The sequence below is a fragment of the Lotus japonicus genome, chromosome 4, assembly GCF_012489685.1.
Source record: "Lotus japonicus ecotype B-129 chromosome 4, LjGifu_v1.2".
Lineage (NCBI taxonomy): Eukaryota > Viridiplantae > Streptophyta > Magnoliopsida > Fabales > Fabaceae > Lotus > Lotus japonicus.
The window spans coordinates 75,561,960-75,580,146 of record NC_080044.1 but is presented as its reverse complement, the minus strand read 5'-3'; the positions used below and the strand labels follow the sequence as shown (position 1 = coordinate 75,580,146).

General features: G+C 39.2%; 4 protein-coding genes and 1 non-coding gene across 5 annotated transcripts; 2 read left to right on the top strand and 3 right to left on the bottom strand.

The window, feature by feature from the left end:
- The first annotated feature begins 1,386 nt into the window (after positions 1-1,386).
- On the top strand, positions 1,387-2,706 carry LOC130713372 (protein ALP1-like). Its single transcript, XM_057563142.1, has one exon. It carries the CDS (start codon positions 1,387-1,389, stop codon positions 2,671-2,673), a length of 1,287 nt encoding a protein of 428 aa, XP_057419125.1. The 3' UTR covers positions 2,674-2,706.
- Positions 2,707-3,342: 636 nt separating this feature from the next.
- LOC130709907 (tubulin alpha-5 chain) lies at positions 3,343-5,932 on the top strand. Its single transcript, XM_057559037.1, has 4 exons — positions 3,343-3,870; positions 3,963-4,162; positions 4,272-4,780; positions 5,379-5,932. Exons 1-4 carry the CDS (start codon positions 3,540-3,542, stop codon positions 5,689-5,691), a joined length of 1,353 nt encoding a protein of 450 aa, XP_057415020.1. The 5' UTR covers positions 3,343-3,539; the 3' UTR covers positions 5,692-5,932.
- A 1,703-nt stretch (positions 5,933-7,635) lies between these two features.
- On the bottom strand, positions 7,636-7,708 carry TRNAE-CUC (transfer RNA glutamic acid (anticodon CUC)). The gene has a single exon. It is a non-coding gene; the product is annotated as a tRNA-Glu (tRNA).
- A 375-nt stretch (positions 7,709-8,083) lies between these two features.
- LOC130710019 (ethylene-responsive transcription factor ERN3-like) lies at positions 8,084-9,246 on the bottom strand. The gene has a single exon (XM_057559169.1). It carries the CDS (start codon positions 9,097-9,099, stop codon positions 8,419-8,421), a length of 681 nt encoding a protein of 226 aa, XP_057415152.1. The 5' UTR covers positions 9,100-9,246; the 3' UTR covers positions 8,084-8,418.
- A 277-nt stretch (positions 9,247-9,523) lies between these two features.
- LOC130710017 (uncharacterized) lies at positions 9,524-17,807 on the bottom strand. The gene is made up of 20 exons (XM_057559168.1): positions 16,383-17,807; positions 16,027-16,230; positions 15,549-15,653; positions 15,373-15,438; positions 15,119-15,283; positions 14,940-15,014; positions 14,702-14,856; positions 14,167-14,302; positions 14,000-14,069; positions 13,736-13,863; positions 13,363-13,419; positions 12,408-12,593; positions 12,209-12,301; positions 11,470-11,555; positions 11,308-11,374; positions 11,144-11,210; positions 10,930-11,066; positions 10,675-10,766; positions 10,512-10,578; positions 9,524-10,173 (listed from the first exon to the last, which is right to left on the bottom strand). Exons 1-20 carry the CDS (start codon positions 17,613-17,615, stop codon positions 10,009-10,011), a joined length of 3,354 nt encoding a protein of 1,117 aa, XP_057415151.1. The 5' UTR covers positions 17,616-17,807; the 3' UTR covers positions 9,524-10,008.
- Positions 17,808-18,187: the final 380 nt, after the last annotated feature.

The window sequence follows — 18,187 nt, the reverse complement described above, 5'->3', positions numbered from 1 at the left end:
TCAAGATCCAACTCAATTTCTCAACCAACGTCCTCATCCCCATCATGGATCTATGTTCAGATATCCATCTCCAACACCGTCGTCTAATGATAGTGCACCTGAATTTCCCGAGTTTTCAACACAAATGAATCTTACTGGCATGACAGCTGGTAATGAAGCCACTCCAAATGAAGAGGATTCAACTCCTACGAGCAGGAGAAGTCACTTACCAGCATGGAACACTGATCAAAATAAGGTGTTAATTAGTGGGTGGCTTAAATATGGAACAAACAGTGTTGTCGGGAGAAACCAAAAAGGAGAAACATTTTGGGGTCAAATTGCTGAGTATTGTAATCAACATTGCTCATTCAATCCTCCGCGGGATGGAAATGCATGCCGAAACCGTTATAATTATATGAGCAAGCAAATAAATAAATGGATTGGCGCTTATGAAGGCGCTAAGCGTATGCAACGAAGCGGTTGGTCGGAGAATGATATTTTGACCCAAGCGCAAGAATTATACGCAGATGGGAGGAAGGGTCAATTTAATTTGATGGCAGAATGGGAGGCTCTCCGCGATCAACCACGTTACAGTAGTCAAGCAGGAGGAAGTGTTGGCTCAGGAAGTAGTGGATCTAAGAGATCTCGCGAGAGTGATGCATGTGGCTCAAACTCTATAGGATCGATTCCCCGTCCAATGGGTAGGGATGCAGCTAAAAAAAAGGGTAAAAAGAAGAGCACAACAGCTGCCTTGGAGGCGATGGAGAAAGATTGGAATACATACAAACAAGTCAAGGAGATAGAGGTTGAACAATTGAAGCAGATGGCGGCGATGCAACAAGAGACTAATAGATTGAGGAAAGAGGAGACTGAAGCTAAGAAAATGGAATTATTTCTAAAGTTAAGTGAAGAGGAGCATCTCAGTGACCACAAGAAAGAGCTGTTGAAGCGGTTGTCCCAAGAGCTCTTTGGAAATTAATTGTCTGTAGTGTTTGCTTTATTATTTTTCAAGTGGTGTCAAGTCTGTAGTGTTTGCTTTAATAATTTGTCAGTGTTGTCGAGTCTGTAGTGTTTGCTTTAATAATTTGTCAGTGTTTTGTCAAGTTTGTACTGTTTACTTTAATAATTTGTCGGTGTTGTCAGTGGCTTTAATGTATGGGTTACCGAGTTTGAATATGCATCACTCAATTCGAATCTAGTCCTTATCCGATAATTAACTATAGTTCATATTATTTCGAATCCGTCAATGTCCACCATTCAAGTTATCTATATATATGGACTCATAGATCCACCATTCAATGTATCTCTTCCCATCTCTTCCCATCTACTTCCCATCTCTTCTCATCTCTTCCCATCTACTTCCCATCTCTTCCCATCTCTTCCCATCTACTTCAAATTTCACAAAAAATGGATCCACCAGAGTTTGATCTCGAAGCTTACCTTGAAAAAAGCAAGAGAGAAGACACTTATGTACTCAACCACTTTAGGGAGCGTCGAAATCTAATATTGGAGGGTAGCGCACCTCGTGGTAGAAAATATCTCAGTAGAGATCATGCAGGGGCAAACCAAAGGCTAATTGACGACTACTTTGCCAATCAGCCTACATACGACGATGGAATATTCCGTCGCCGGTACCGGATGCAAAAACATGTGTTCCTTCGAATCGTTGCGGACCTTTCAAGTAGTGATAGCTACTTCACCCAGCGAGTCGATGCAGCGAAGAAAGAAGGTATATCGCCCTTAGCAAAATGCACCACAGCAATGCGAATGTTAGCATATGGTGTGGCAGCAGATGCAGTCGACGAGTACATCAAAATAGGAGAGACTACAGCATTGGAGTGTGTACGCAGATTCTGTAAAGGAATCATACGATTGTATGAGCAAGAGTACATGAGAGCACCAACCCAAGAGGACCTGCAAAGAATACTACAGGTTAGTGAAATGCGGGGGTTCCCAGGCATGATCGGGAGTATTGACTGCATGCACTGGGAGTGGAAAAATTGTCCTAAAGCATGGGAAGGTCAATTTGCTAGAGGGGATAAGGGAACCACCACAGTTATTCTTGAAGCAGTTGCATCTCCTGATCTTTGGATCTGGCATGCCTTTTTTGGATGTCCGGGAACCTTGAACGATATAAACGTTCTAGACCGGTCACCAGTGTTTGATGAATTGGAACAGGGAAACGCTCCACGTGTGAATTTCATCGTGAACCAACGTCCCTATAATATGGCATACTATCTAGCTGATGGTATCTACCCTTCTTATCCAACTTTTGTCAAGTCTATTAGACTTCCTCAAACTGAACCCGATAAGTGCTTTGCAAAACATCAGGAGGGATGTCGGAAGGACATCGAACGTGCATTTGGAGTGCTTCAAGCTCGTTTTAAAATCATCCGTGAACCAGCTCGCTTCTGGGACATAACTGATTTGGGTATCATCATGAGGTCATGCATCATATTACATAATATGATTGTTGAGGATGAACGAGATACATATGCTCAACGCTGGACCGATTTTGAGCAAGCTGAGGGAAGTGGATCTAGTACACCGCAACCATACTCGACCGAGGTGTTACCCGCTTTTGCGGATCACGTGCGTGCTAGATCCGAGTTCCGTGATCCAAATGTCCATCACCAACTACAAGCAGATCTAGTGAAGCACATCTGGGCAAAGTTTGGAATGTATGATGATTAAATATGCTTTGTATCGTACTAATTACGTTATTTGTGTGTTATGTGTTTAGTTTGTTGTATTGCATTTTAAGTTAAGCAAATAAAATGTATTATTGTGTGCTTAGTTTCTTTTCTTCCATTTGAAGTTAATAAAATAAAATAAATTATTGTGTATATTTTATTTAAAAAATATTAAAATGTTAAGTTTTTAATTTAATTTACGTTAAAAAAATATTACGTTAATTTAATTTAAATAAATAAAAAAACATTAAGTTAAATTAAATCGATAATAGTTTATTTAATTTAATTTTTATCGTAAATTTTAATTTTATGAAATCATAAAAAGAAAAATATAAAATTAAATCAAAATATGAAATAAAAGTGGTGGGGTAGGAGGTAGGGTGTTGAATGAAAAACCATTGGAGTGGGTAAAAGTTGAATGAAGTGTTGAACTGGAGAGAGAAGGTGATGTGGAGTTTTGGAAAGAGAAAAAGTGGTGTTGAATGTTGAAACCATTGTGGGTAGTCTTATGATGAAAAATGAGTTATCTAAATTAGTTTTAGAAAATGAATAATAATAATAATGCTGTAGAGATCTGAATGGCATATGGGTGGGGCAAGATATTTGATGGATTGATTCTGATTGAGCAATTGGCTACGCTAGGCTGGCGCCAAACGGCACATTCACAAAAGAAAAGAGCGGACTCTAAACAAATATCCAATCCCCTTTTAGTTTTTCAAATTACACACCGAACCGTCTCTCACACACTACTACTACTAGTAACTTCACACTTCACTCACAATTCACAAATCAGAAATCAGAAACTGAAACTTCCCTCTCTCTCTTCTCTCGCTTTCTCCTCTCTCGAATTCTCAATCTCAATCGAAGATGAGAGAGATCATCAGCATTCACATTGGTCAAGCCGGGATCCAAGTCGGTAACTCCTGCTGGGAGCTTTACTGTCTCGAACATGGCATCCAGCCTGACGGCATCATGCCTTCCGACTCCTCCTTCGGCGTCGTCGCTCACGACGCCTTCAACACCTTCTTCAGCGAAACCGGCTCCGGTAAACACGTCCCTCGCGCCGTCTTCGTAGATCTCGAACCCACCGTCATCGACGAAGTCCGCGCCGGCACCTACCGCCAACTCTTCCACCCCGAACAACTCATCTCCGGCAAGGAAGACGCCGCCAACAACTTCGCCAGAGGCCACTACACCGGTAACACACTCTCAAACACCAGATCGCGCCAGATCTAGATTTCATTTCTCCAAAACCCTAACCCTAACCCTAACCCCTGTTTTTGTCTGCAGTTGGCAAGGAAATCGTAGATCTGTGCCTCGATCGTGTCAGAAAGCTCGCTGATAACTGTACCGGACTCCAAGGCTTCCTCGTCTTCAACGCCGTCGGTGGAGGAACCGGCTCCGGTTTGGGTTCTCTCTTGCTCGAACGGTTATCCGTCGATTACGGCAAGAAATCCAAACTAGGTTTCACCATCTACCCTTCCCCTCAGGTATACACGCAATTTTCACTCCTAATTGCAGAAAACTTCAACAATTTTGCTTCATCTAGGGTTAGGAAAGAGAGAATTAGTCAAATCTGAATCTGAACGTGAATTGCAGGTTTCCACGGCGGTTGTGGAGCCTTACAACAGCGTTCTCTCGACGCATTCGCTCCTTGAGCACACTGATGTGGCTGTGCTGTTGGACAATGAAGCGATCTATGACATTTGCAGGAGATCTCTTGATATTGAGAGGCCTACGTACACGAACTTGAACAGGCTTATCTCTCAGATCATTTCCTCATTGACTACCTCTTTGAGGTTTGATGGTGCGATCAATGTAGATATCACTGAGTTTCAGACTAACCTTGTGCCTTATCCTCGTATCCATTTCATGCTTTCGTCCTATGCGCCGGTTATCTCTGCTGCTAAGGCCTACCATGAGCAGCTTTCGGTGCCTGAGATCACCAATGCGGTGTTTGAGCCTTCCAGCATGATGGCGAAGTGTGATCCTAGGCATGGGAAGTACATGGCTTGCTGTTTGATGTACAGGGGAGATGTTGTTCCGAAGGATGTCAATGCTGCTGTTGCCACCATCAAAACTAAGAGGACTGTTCAGTTTGTTGATTGGTAAGCATTCATGAACAATTGAATTGTATATTGTAATGGCGAGTGGTATTGCTTTGTGTTGTTTGGATATGTTTGTAGAAGATTTGTATAAGTAGTGATAAGCAAACTTGTTGGTAAGATGTTGTATAGTATATCTGCATGTTTGGAAACTTGTTCAGGTACCTTGATTGAGCATTAGATCCCGCTTCAAAGCACAAGCTACACGGCTTAGCTTCTATGAAGTTTATGTGATTCTGAGGCTTCATAGCCAAAATCTATTTGATTTGGATTGCAATGGTCTTTTGATTGACATGATTAATAATATGCAATTATTACTTTATCTTATTTATGTAGCTGATAGTAAGTATTTGGATATGTATGAAGAAAATTCATAGAAGCAAGGATAATGAAAGTAGATCAGATGTAGGATAGTTTGATAGTTAGAGGTAGAAAAGTGAATAAGGAAAACAGCAGCTGAATTATTTTGTATTTGGATAATCAGACATGATTTGTGATATGCTTATTTCGTTATTTGATAAATGTAGCTTACTTTACATAATGGAAAGAGCTGTTGTTGTTTGTAACATGTGTTCTGACATGATAAAATCTCTAATGATAGGTGCCCAACTGGTTTCAAATGTGGTATCAACTACCAGCCTCCTTCAGTTGTACCTGGTGGTGACCTTGCTAAGGTGCAGCGGGCTGTTTGCATGATCAGTAACAACACTGCAGTTGCTGAGGTGTTCTCTCGCATTGACCACAAGTTTGATCTCATGTATGCCAAGAGGGCCTTTGTCCACTGGTATGTTGGTGAGGGTATGGAAGAAGGGGAGTTCTCAGAAGCTCGTGAAGATCTTGCTGCTCTTGAGAAAGATTATGAGGAAGTTGGTGCTGAGGGAGCAGATGATGAAGAGGAAGGAGAGGACTACTGATTGCTTTAATATTTTGTGACTCAAGACATTTTCCTTATAATTGTTTCAAGTAAGGAGGGCAATGCTTCGTTACATTGCCCTCCACCCGTTTTGTTCTTTTTTGTTCATGTGTGATATAGTTCCCATTATTCAATCTGTGAAATGGCCAACATTATGTTTCTGATTTAGGATATGCTGTTTGCGACTTCAGTTGTGTTCATGTCAAAAGTTGATTTTCGATAAGTTTACTCAATTTCTGCTAGATTTACGATTTGATTATCTCAATTACTCAAGATGTACCGTGCAAAACTTGCTACCCCCTCCCCAATATGCAATTTCTTGTTGTTCAGGGAATCAAGTTCGGCTAGATGCAATTTTTATGCACTTGGTGCCCATTTGGATCCAGTTCACCTGAACCAATTATGGCTTGTAACTTGTCATTTTACATATCTTCATTTTTGAATCGATCGGTGATATGGAATGGATTCAATATCTTGTGGATATGTATGGATAGGTCATAGGGAAATAAGAATGTCCTCCACTTCTTTCTGATTGCTTGTCAAATTGCAAGTCATATTTTCTTTGTTATTGCCTTGTAGCATTTTCTTTCTATTAGAACACAGCACTCACAATTAATGGATATCAAAGAAAGTGTAGTTAAAGTAGTACCCCCGTTCATCTGTGCTCCAGCCGCTTCAGAGATCCTCTAACTTCTTCAACTTAACTGGGAAGTTTGTCTCCATCATGCCCCAAGAGTGTGCAATGCAGTGGGCATATAAATTGGCCAAATTGGCTTACCTGTAAAGTTCTCAGTACATCTCACTCACAGTAGGACAATTTTTTTATTTTAAAATAAAATTGGAAATAACTTGTCATGTTGGATGTCATGCTTTAAGTTGAATAAAAAATGTACTAGAATTTAATATTGATACAGTGACAGTTAAGCAGAGACGGGACCAGAAAAAATGAGTAAGGGGACAAAAATTTAAAACACTACATAAAATCAAGAATGACTTATTGAATAAGACAATATAAAACTATTTCCTTGCTGTTCTCCATTAACTACAACAATTTCTCAACTTCCTTTGTCATGTCAATTACACATCCTTTTTCGGCACTTTTGTTTATTCATTTGTGTCCTGCAACTTGACTATTTGGTCCTCATAATTGAAGGCCATATATATTTCATTCCAATCCACCAACACCTTACCCAATGTCTCCAGCCAAGTCACTCCTATTCATATTCACTCCTCCAAGATCCAACACATATACATTTATGGTAATATGGATTTCTCTAATTGCATTATTAAACCAAAACACTCACCTTTTGTCACAACTCTATGATCATCACCGGGGCCACTCTTACCTTTTTAGAAAAACTCACCTCTATATCCAAGGCTGAAGTGATATATGAGAATTGATGAACTTGAGACTTACTCCATTTTCAACTGATACAACTAAAAACGCTCATTTAATTCTTTCTAATATACTCTAAATTTTTGCCTTTGAAAGAACATTGTTTGAAATAATATCCCCAAGGTATTCAATTATAGAGCTTTTTGTTGTATTTAATTGCTTTTGTAATTTTGAACCAGGTGAGATTACTATAGGCGGTAAAGTTCTCCTTATCAAATATTTAAGGTAGTATTCACAGAGACTAAAACCCGAAACATCTGATTAAGCTAGACCGACCCGGCAACCCCGAAATAGTTAATCTATTGTTTGTTGGTGGTTGTATTCTTACAACATAGTGGAATTTTATGTAAAAATATCCATCAACTAGTTATATTAAATAATAATCTCTATCAACTAGCTTTTTTTATTTGATCAACTAGCTTTTGAGTTATTTGTTGTAGATGATGGGGCCATGCCAGTGTGTGCTGAAATCACGTTCGTTCCTTGACGGAAAATGACTACTTGTGTTGTTTACAACAGAATGAAAAAAAAAAAAAAAAAAAAAAGAAATTCCGTTGCCGGGACTTGAACCCGGGTCTCTCGGGTGAGAGCCGAGTATCCTGACCAACTAGACTACAACGGAATGATGTGATAAGTACCGTATTTAATATATGTAAACTACACATAACTATATTTGAATGGCTATTAGATCCTTCATAATTTTATGGTAAAGAACTTTCTATAATGGATATGATCATTTTTCCAAATTCTTTTGTTGTAAGACGATGGCTAATGATGCTCAACAAGTAAGTGATGTGTTAACTCCACCAAAGACTCAATCTCAATTAAATCTATCCACCAAGTGGCCAATACCCCTTCAACTTGGTGTGGATTGTGGATCACTTCAATTACAACACTAAGGGTGGGTTTGGTCATTTTAACACATGTTGAGGGACAGTACAAATAGGATAATTCGATGTTGATTTCAGTTTGGCCTTGGTTTCAAATTGAGAACATGTTAGTTATGTAAAATTCTCCAAATCAACAAATCACTCAAGAAAATAGGACAATATGAATAATCGAGTTACAACACTAATCAATGCACATCATGAGTATCTTTTGTTTTGTTATACCTACCTTCCATACGTGTATTATATACATGATTGATCCCTAAATAAAATGAATCTTGCACTAATGAGTCATGGAGAAGGACCAATCGGTGTAAAGAAAAATCATGTAAAAATATGGTATACAAATTGCGGCGCACACTAAGGCACAACCAAGTACAAACCATGAATGGTTTCTCAGAACTCCTTTCATTATGTGTATCACAAAGGGATAAGAAGATGGACATCAAGTGAAGTTCAACAAACTGGAGAGAGGATAATTGACATCATATTCATACTTAGATTCATATGCATCCTCCAAGTAGCACTCATTCATGCCATAAACCGAGGTTGACAAGTGTCGTTCTACATCCAAATCATATTTCGGTATTGGTAACTCGTTAATCCTCTGTTGGGGTAATGGCCAATAGCAATCAAAATGGGATGTATTTGGTGCGACAGACATTGAGCAGTTGATCACATTCATATCTAACCCATATGGATTATCAGAGACTTGGTTCTGAACCGTAAACAAAGACAAATTCTCACCACTAGTACATGCAGAATTATTGTCTTCCATGACCATGATGCCATTTGGACTAGCTGCAACAGAATCAGCAACTTGGAAAGTAGGATTAATCATAATGTTATGGTTTCGAATTTGGTTTGAGATGGCTTTACGATCAAGTAGTTTTCTGAGTTTTAGAGATATAGGAGAATTGGCAGCAATGCCATGAGTGGAGAAGTTGGTGCGAGTGTTTGAACCTCTGAGGAAGCAAGCAGCCTCATCGTAAGCTCGAGCAGCTTCTTCCGCGGTTTGATAAGTCCCAAGCCATAATCTGATCTTCCTAGATGTGTCTTTGATCTCTGCTGCCCATTTCCCAGAAGGCCTTTGTCTCACACCAAGAAAATTGGACTTGCTCTTCATGATCCTTGCTTGCCCTTTTGTTTTTGATATTTCACACACAAGATAGCCAAAACACAAACATATAAATATGCGTGCGCAAGTTTGAAATAGAAAAACTCAGCTTACATTCTCAGTTTGTTTGGAGTAGTGGAGAGCTCGTTAAGTCTTGACCCTAATATCTAAATGTGGGGTTAGTACTATTTGGCTTGTAAGTGTAGTGGTTGACTGGTTGTTGCCTAATTCGTGATGACCACTTAGATAGAATATTTTAACTTTCTCACCTAAATTTTAATATACTTATTCTATAGAAAAAATAATAAAAAACACTTGTTACATTATTTCCAACTAAAAATCACGCCACTTGTTCTAGTTGTAGAAAAGCAAACGAGCATGCTTTTCCCTTATTGTCCACAAATTATTGATTGGATAAACAAACAATCAAACATGTCTGCAACCTTGATGAATAAATAGCATGAGTATTTCATATGATACATTTCATATTATCTGATAATTTAGAAAAAAAAATACACTTAGGCCAAAACTGCACGAATTGCCCAACAGACAACCCTATATTCTCACGCAATATGCGAAGAATAAAAGAAGGAACAGAATGAGAAGCTCCCATGCCCTCAACTGTCTAGCCTCCACTTTAAGACTCAATTGCACCAGTAACACTTGTAATATACACATTCTACAGAAAGATCCCTTTCTCAATCACAATTGACTCTGCATTCTCAAAACTGAAGCCATGTATGTGGCTATAAAACACCATGCAAGAATGAATGATGGAAACCATCTTATGGTGAAAAGAATGGATAACAAATAGAGACCACCAAACTGGAAAAAGCTTGTTTCCAAAGAGAAACACCAATTGCCAACCCAGATGCTTATGAAGAAATGATGAACTGTAATGCAGCAAATGTATGAAAACTATGACGAAAGGATGGATTGTAATGCAAGCTGTTGCTGCGGTTGCAAGGATGACCAAGTAGAAGCTAGAGTAGCAGGTGGCAAAGTTTGCTGAAGCTGTCTGAGTAAATTAATCATACGGCCAGCTGTTTGTTCAGTTGCAAGGTCTTTACCAGCACATAAAACCTATTTCACATAAAAACAGATTCCATTAAATGGACGAACAATATCAGGCAAATCCAATAAGTATTACCCCCAAAATTTTGATTGTTTCTCTTTCTGGAGGGAACACAATGCTGCTCATTATATTTACACACAGTAAGTTGCTAATCATGTGAAAAAGTAAACATATGCATGACTGGTCAAAACAATCTAAGTCTCCATATTTTATAGCTTTCTTTCTATGTAGCTCTTTAAACAAAAAAATCATGCTAAAGTCTATGACTAACCCCCCCAGGAAAAAAAAAATCTTCCTTCTTGGAAGGCACAGGTATGCAGTGGCAAATTCAAGATAAAAAACTAACCTCAGCGAATACCGAAACTATCTTTGGAAGGTACTGATTGTTTGGGCCTAACAACTCCCTGTCAGACCTGCAGATAAAAAAGAATAACAATTGGACTTTGAAACATTGGAAAAAGAAAGTGCAGGAGTATATCACAATTTAAAACAAGAGCTGAGCCCCTAACCTCTCAGCCATTGAACAAAGTTGATCATGAACAACTTTGGCCTCAATCAAATCACCTTTTATCGGCAAACAGTTCAACCATGCGGGAACCACCTACAAATATTAACAGAGGATATAAGCAAAAACATTAGCTGAACAGATGTTATCTACACAAAAAAACAAACTAAGCAAAAACAATGAATAGATCATAATATTGCTGGACATGATTGAGATGATAAAACGCAAATGCAGGTCATCACCAAGGATAAGTAAATACCTGGGTTGAATCAATACTGTCACGATGAAATTGGCAAATTTTTCCCAGAGCAGAAACTGCATTGTCATATGCCATAACATTATCTGATTGAAGAGCATTAGGATGTTGGATCACAGCATTTAACCTCGAAAGAGCCTCTGCAATAAGCCACTAACATGTCATTCAATATTGTACAGCTTTATTCCAAGTTTATTATTATTGAAACAAGATGTACCTCCAACCAGAGGTTTAAACACAGAACCACCAAACTCTGCACAAACACCAAGGCCATATACAGCCGCCTGCACAAAGACAAAATACCAACATTAACCATCAAACAGTTTAAGGAATCAAAATGGTATTCAAAGTGTTAACCAACAGAGCATGACTGATACTAACCTGTCTGACATCAGGAGTCTCATCATTACAAGCCTCCAACAGGAATGGGAGATATGTGTCATAATACCTGTTAAATTATCATTGTAATAAAATGAAGTTGATAACATAATGATCACTATCACTGCACGCTGAAGTGGGAATATAACAAAATAAAGTACTTACTTCACAGCTGCTTCACGACACTGCTCTGCAACATCATCAAAAATGCAAATTGCAATCCTTCTTTCTTCTGGAGTCTTGTCCCTTCCCTATATCCAAAGCAATAAACTAAACATTACAAACATGAAATAAATGTCTTAATTGTTCTAGAAAAATTAGACTCGAAAGTAATCAACAGGCATAAATCCTACTGAAATCAACTTTGCAAGAGAATAAACCATTCAAATTGCAGAATGATACGGAAATCAACTAGTTGCAAGAGAATAAACCATTCAAATTGCAGAATGAAACACAACAATAGTCACTCACGCAACCTTAGTCACAGTTGAACAAAATTTCATAATTTCATGATTTCAAGAATTAATAGAAGAAATCCTCGCAGGCTAAGTCCAATGGAGAATGAAGTAATGTGGGTTCAGAGATCATAGAAAAAAAAACTGAACTAGAAGCCAAGCACAGATACATGCAAACATGTGCACAACAGGTTTTTATCTATAAATCTTTACATAATGTGGCGCTCTCCTCCTGACTTGGCCAGGGTAATATCACTCAGATTCTAGTAGAATCTACATTTTTTCTCATCTTTGTAATTTAACAGCTAAAGCTGAGAAAATAAGTAAAATATAGATATAGAATCACACAAGAGATAAGGCTGAAAGGCCAGCCAAATGAATAAGCAGAATGAAACATTAATAGAAAAACTAATGAAATATAGATATGGTAACTTGCTGGAAGAACTTACCCACATAGGTGTCAAATATGATGACAGTTGATCAAAGAAAGGCAAGAAGGAGGCTTTGAAGGTTTTGATCAAGGTGCCCAATATCTCACCCACCTGAGACAATGTATAAATAGTTTAAAAGGGTGACAAAAAGCTGATCTGCATAAACCTGAACTTAAAGGAAGGTTTATAGTATTTTAGATGAGTATAAATAACTAACTTGATCAAAAACTTCTTCCTCTTGTTCATTTTCCTCCTTAATCAGCTCCACCTCTTCAGCATCAAAATCTTCAGCTTGGGCCCTCTCAGCTCTCTCTGTTTTTCTACTTGAACTAGCTGTGATCACCTGTTTTATCTCATCAACAATGGATCGGACCTGGCTTTCATCCAAAAGCATTCCAGAGATCTAAAAACCGAAACAAAAAGATCAGAACACATCCAAAATGGATTTTTACTAAATGCACTAATGAAGACAACTGAGACAGAAGGAAGGTGATACAAAAGAAAGAGCTAATTGTTTGCAAGCGTTTCATAAAACAATTTATTTAACCACTGATGCACAACAATCAACAAAAGCAAACAACGCACTTGAAATTGAAGAAACTGAGCAATAAATATAGTGAACAAAGTGAGATGAAGACTGCATGGACGAGAAATTACCTCACCTGATGAAAAAATGCAGTTGAATATGAACATATATAAAGCAATAACAAATTGATGTGCAAGACAAATTAATGAGCAGCCACCATGCAAGTATAGGAGTGCCAAATTTTTGCACTGACATATCCTAATTCCTAACAAAATCCACAAGCCTAGAAAATCCACAATAAGGACAAAGTGAAGGGCGCCCAATTATCGGGCATTAATGAGTCAGGAAGTTGTTTCAGTGTGATTGACAAAGTTTGTAAGTAATTCAAATGAATAACAATGTAAAACGTCTAACAAACCAATCATAAATCAGGACGTAATCAAACTGTTAAATTTTGTTTCTACATACCAAGTACCAACAAACAATGGAACCTTGCACAGATTCCACAGACAGCATCATCATTGAATTTATTTTTTATTAATAAAGATCAGCATAAACAGTGCCAAGGTATACTCAACAGCCCTAATTTTGTAAACAAACTGACGAACACACAAGATATATGATCAAGTTATCTCGAGAGCCAAACCTGTAAGCATTCATTTAATGACTCCAACATACTTCCGCAGATCTCTGTGTCAGGTTCCTACAAGTGCATGAAGGAGGGAGAACTTTAGAAAGAAAAATGCCAATGTTAAACACAGCCAAGTCAAGGAAAGTGCATCCTGAATATCACCTAGATTAATCATGCCTGGACTGGCTCTTGTAAACTAACAAAAATGTACATGCTGCACTCAGAAAGAATCGTTGGCTTATATTTTGAACCTATGAGGTTTGGTCATAGCCCTTATGCAACGACCCAAACCCCCCACCGGAAGGCCAACCCGAGTGGGTTACTTACTACATAGAAAGGATTGATTTTGGCCTATATGAAAGAATGGATAAAGTTGAATGACAATTACCTTATGCAATGCTTCCACCAGAGCTGGGATGATACTGTCAGTCAAAAACTTCAAATAGGACACATCCCGGCCCTGAGATAGCCCTTTCTCTATAGCTAACTTCGCAGATCGCAATAGCTCCGGCATTGCTAAAGATATTAGAAATGATAAAAATTGAAACAGTTAGGGGAATGACATAAGGCACATGCACAGAAGAAACTGCAAAGGAAATATCACAGATAAAAAAAAAAGATGCACAGGCATAATCATTATTATTTCTTATACCTGAAACAGCTGCTTTTCTAACCTCCTCATGGAAATAAAATTTAAGGAGCGGAACTAGAGTTCCTGCAACCTACATCACAAACAAATTATTGGTAAGAAAAAACTGTAGAGTAACACTAAAACAAAACTTATTGTGTAAAGGTGTACAATAGTGGCAGAAGTCTAACCTGATCAATCCATGGAAAGAATCCTTCCTTCAGCTCATCAGCATAGCAACACAACATGTTGCATGCTGTAGCTTTTTCCTCTAGAACACTAGTCTTGATACCAATTCTTTTGTCCCCGAGAGTGATAGTCTCCATACTGTAAGGAACAAATTAAACATGGTTGGATTTGTATTGTCAAACCAAAAATGCACCAAAGCATACTTTTGATTCTCCAGTTAAATGAAACTGGTACTAGCACTCAAAGAGAAGCAAGCGTAGATAATTATGTGCATATTAGGATTTTATGTGTGTTTGCACAGATGTGGGGGGCTTGAACATTTGATTTTGAAGAAAAAAGGAAGAGTAAAACACAGGAACCCTAATACAAAATTTAGTTGAGCTACAAAACATTAAAATCCTAAACCCTAGTGCCAACACTATCAGCAAACATACAAGACCAAAATGACAGCAAAATTGTGTGATAGATGGGGTACATTATGCAATGATAATTGTTAATTGTTTAAACTTTTATGAAGAGAAGGACTAAAATGGAGACCTTTCATCATCAGAGTCCTCAATTTCATTGTCCGAGTCTGCTGATGTAATTGTGACATCCGGCTTAAGTGAAGCAGATTGAATCAATGGTGGCATGACAAATTCCATGTAAGGAAGAAAATCTTGTCCTAGACACTTGCAGAGTCTAGCCCATGCCTGTGACAAATTAAAATTGTTGAGACAGACCATAGTCCAATTGGCACTTTATGTACAAGCTATCAGTAAAATAAAAAGCCTACCTGTAGCATGTAACTTGTTGTTGGATCATCGGTCTCCATTTGAGATACTTGCAGGGACATGAGAACTTCCATGACCTAGTAAAGAACCAGAATATGCAGGGGATCAGAGATCTAGCTGACAAGAGAAACAGAAGTACTTAACAGAAAATAAACTCGACCCAGAACCAATAACTACCAACCTGTTTAGCATCAGCCCGGAACTTCTCCTTCCCAACAGCCATTCCAACCAAACTTATGCACTCCATAGATTTGGCACGAAGCATACGGTTAGACTTATCAGTTGCATTCACCAATATAGCCTTAAGATATGGCATGACGGCATCATAGTATTTTTGGAAGTGTTCCTGAGGATGGCCATAGTATTGATTGAGTGATCTGAAGAAAATAAATTATAGAGGCTGAAGAATGCAGATTATAACTTTGTGTAGAATACCTGAGATGAATCAGCAACTGATGCCAAAGCAGTTAAAGCACCCTCTTGCACCATTTGCTTACCATTCTGAAACACATAAATATCCAAAACTAAATGAAGGAAAATGAAATCATATGATGATTAAGCCAAACGACCATAATAACATTACAATTGAGAATAATATTACATAACCATACCTGAAGGAGTACAAGCAATTTACTAACAATTCCATCCAAATATGGTGTTAAAATATCAGGCGTACAATTCTCAGTGAAGTTGAGCACTGCAGAAGCAGCATGTGCCTGTGTAAACAAATCACAAAAACGTTTGTACTATGAAGCATATTTAATTGAAATAAGATAACTTGAAGTACAACATTCACAAATCTGACAGACTATGATGAATAAAATAAACAAAGATGACTAAAAAACTCAATTGATAGGTTGAACACTGACACCATATTATCATATACTCTATCCTCAACCAACTATAACATACGCAGACTAATGCTCGTTATCAATGTTACAGTTAAATAGTTCATATTTGTGTGAAGTTTTATAGCAATAACTGCTCACATTTTCCATTGAAGTTTAAATCATTAACTTAACCCAATGCTTTCATTTGATCATTGTAGGAAAACCCATAGACCAATTAAAATTAATAAGGGCAGCTAACCTGCACACGAGGGTTTTGAAAATCATCCATGGCAGAAGCTAGTGCTGGCAACACCCCTTGATGGTATTTAACTTGCAAATCTGGACCCAAATCAGTGGAGAGTTGCCCAATTGCATTGATTGCTGCCCATCTTACACGGGGATGTTGATCTGGAAATGAGTTCAGTACCATAGCCACCACTTGCTCCAAATTTTTTACCATCACCTGAAGCAATAAGTACACCAATGATTCAAACTCAAAATCACAATTTACAATGCACAGCAAAACCTATTAGTAACAAAGGAGCTATGATTGTGTGGAAAAATTAAAAAAAGCACAACAACAACAGCAGTGAATTCCAATAGCATCATCACTACCTTTGAGCAACCCTCTGCTATTTGGGCGAGCGCAATTAGTGCAGCATGGCGATTCTGCCACTCAGTAGCAGCTAAATAAGCAGGCAATTGTTCAGAAGCAACAGGAACAATGGTATTTCCACCCAATGATATAGCAAGCCTATCCAAGCACTCTTGTCCAACACTATAATTGCTCGTTTCACCAGCATCCTCGTCTTCAACTTCCGCGCTATGCCAAGCAGGATCATCCTCAACATCCAATAACATCTTCATGAGAATGGCAAACAACCTGCTAATAAACTGTGGCAGCTTCCTCATCATACCCGGGGCACGCTCCCTAGCCTCAGCAAGAGTAATAACAAATTCAATTGCCAGATGCCTCGTTCCTTCCTCCAACGACTCAGCCTCCGCAATCTGAAGCATAGCCCCCACCACATCAACAATCTGCCTCCGGAGAAACCTCGGCTCCGTGCCCGCGAGCTCAATGAGCAACTCAAGCGCCTCCTGCGCAGTAGCCTCCTGGCCGGAATTCAGCGCCTCCGTGAGCGTCCGCATCATGGCAGGCAGCAAGTCCTGGAACCGGTCACGCTCGGCCGACCCGGAGAGGCACTGGATGAAGTTGATAACCGCGTTGAGAGCCGCGATTCGAACATCAGGATTCACACCATTGGATGTGAGGCACTGCAGGAAGATATCATGGAGGTGCTTGATGTGCGGCGTGAGCGATTCACCGATGTACTGCGACAATTGCGCGAATATCAGAAACGCGGACTCCTGAAGCTTAGGCGAATCGGAGGAAACGCACTGGAACATAAACGGCAGAAGCTCCGGCCATCCGTTATCAGGGAGAATACCGGAGGCGAGTTCGGAGATGGTATCACAAAGCTTCTTCGATATGGATTTGGTGCTTTCTGTTTGAATTGACGAGAGGAGGATTGATTTCAGTGTGGATTGCGTCTGCGGGGAGAGGCGCGGCCAGAGGTAGGAGTCATCGCGGGTGAGCTGCTTGCGGAGGAGGATGGCGGACATGGCGCGGGCCTCCTGGAGCGGCGAGGAGTTAAGGAGGTGGCCGAGCTTCAAGGATAAGGTATCAGGATCGGTTTGTTTGCAGAGATTGAAGAGCGCCTCGGCCTGAGAACGCTCCTCATTGGAGGCCGTCATGAGTTGAGAGATCAGGCTCTCAAACTGCGATGGATCCGCGCCGAGAACAGCCGCCAGTTGCGCTTGCTGGAGCTGAGTTGACTCGGGATCCATGGCGGCGAGTCTGCAAATCCTAGGGTTTTCTGATGAGGATGGATAGGTGTTGAGATCAGTAGTCTGTGTTGATAATAGCGCTGTTGTTTTTATACGGTTGTGGGTTTTGGTATTGGTGTCAGAGAGAGAGTGAGAGGGCAATGAGAATGGCGCTGTGAAATTGGGAAAAGGGTTTTGTTTTGAGTTACGGTGGGTGGAGTGTGGCTCAACTGGTAAACGTTTTGGGTGAAAAGTGGGGCTACTTAGCGCAACCCAACTTCATTACTGGATCATGTTTATTAGCTGTATTAGGTTTTTTAGGTCATGAATCATCATTAGGGTTTTGCCTTTTTTTTCTTTTTAAATCTATTTCCTAGTTTTCAAAAGAATATATTTTCTAACCATATTAAAAAAACATTTAATTTGTTTAAAATCCTTCCATCAATTTCTGAAAGATAACTCGAGTGATAAGAGTCAATAAACAAATAGCAATTTCCACTTGCATACGGGGATCCCGCGAGAATTGTCCCATATGGGCTTCGATATTGGCAAATTTTCCTATAGGGAAGGGAATAAAAATCCCCTTGAGACGA

Coding starts and splice junctions, on each gene's coding strand:
- LOC130710017 (XM_057559168.1), bottom strand. CDS start 17,615: ATGGATCCCGAGTCAACTCAGCTCCAGCAAGCGCAACTGGCGGCTGTT. Junction 12,302..12,407: donor AGGAAGAAGTTTTTGATCAA/GTTAGTTATTTA, acceptor ACATTGTCTCAG/GTGGGTGAGATATTGGGCAC. Junction 11,556..12,208: donor CATATTTGACACCTATGTGG/GTAAGTTCTTCC, acceptor CTTTGGATATAG/GGAAGGGACAAGACTCCAGA.
- LOC130710019 (XM_057559169.1), bottom strand. CDS start 9,099: ATGAAGAGCAAGTCCAATTTTCTTGGTGTGAGACAAAGGCCTTCTGGG.
- LOC130713372 (XM_057563142.1), top strand. CDS start 1,387: ATGGATCCACCAGAGTTTGATCTCGAAGCTTACCTTGAAAAAAGCAAG.
- LOC130709907 (XM_057559037.1), top strand. CDS start 3,540: ATGAGAGAGATCATCAGCATTCACATTGGTCAAGCCGGGATCCAAGTC. Junction 3,871..3,962: donor CGCCAGAGGCCACTACACCG/GTAACACACTCT, acceptor TTTTGTCTGCAG/TTGGCAAGGAAATCGTAGAT. Junction 4,781..5,378: donor ACTGTTCAGTTTGTTGATTG/GTAAGCATTCAT, acceptor CTCTAATGATAG/GTGCCCAACTGGTTTCAAAT.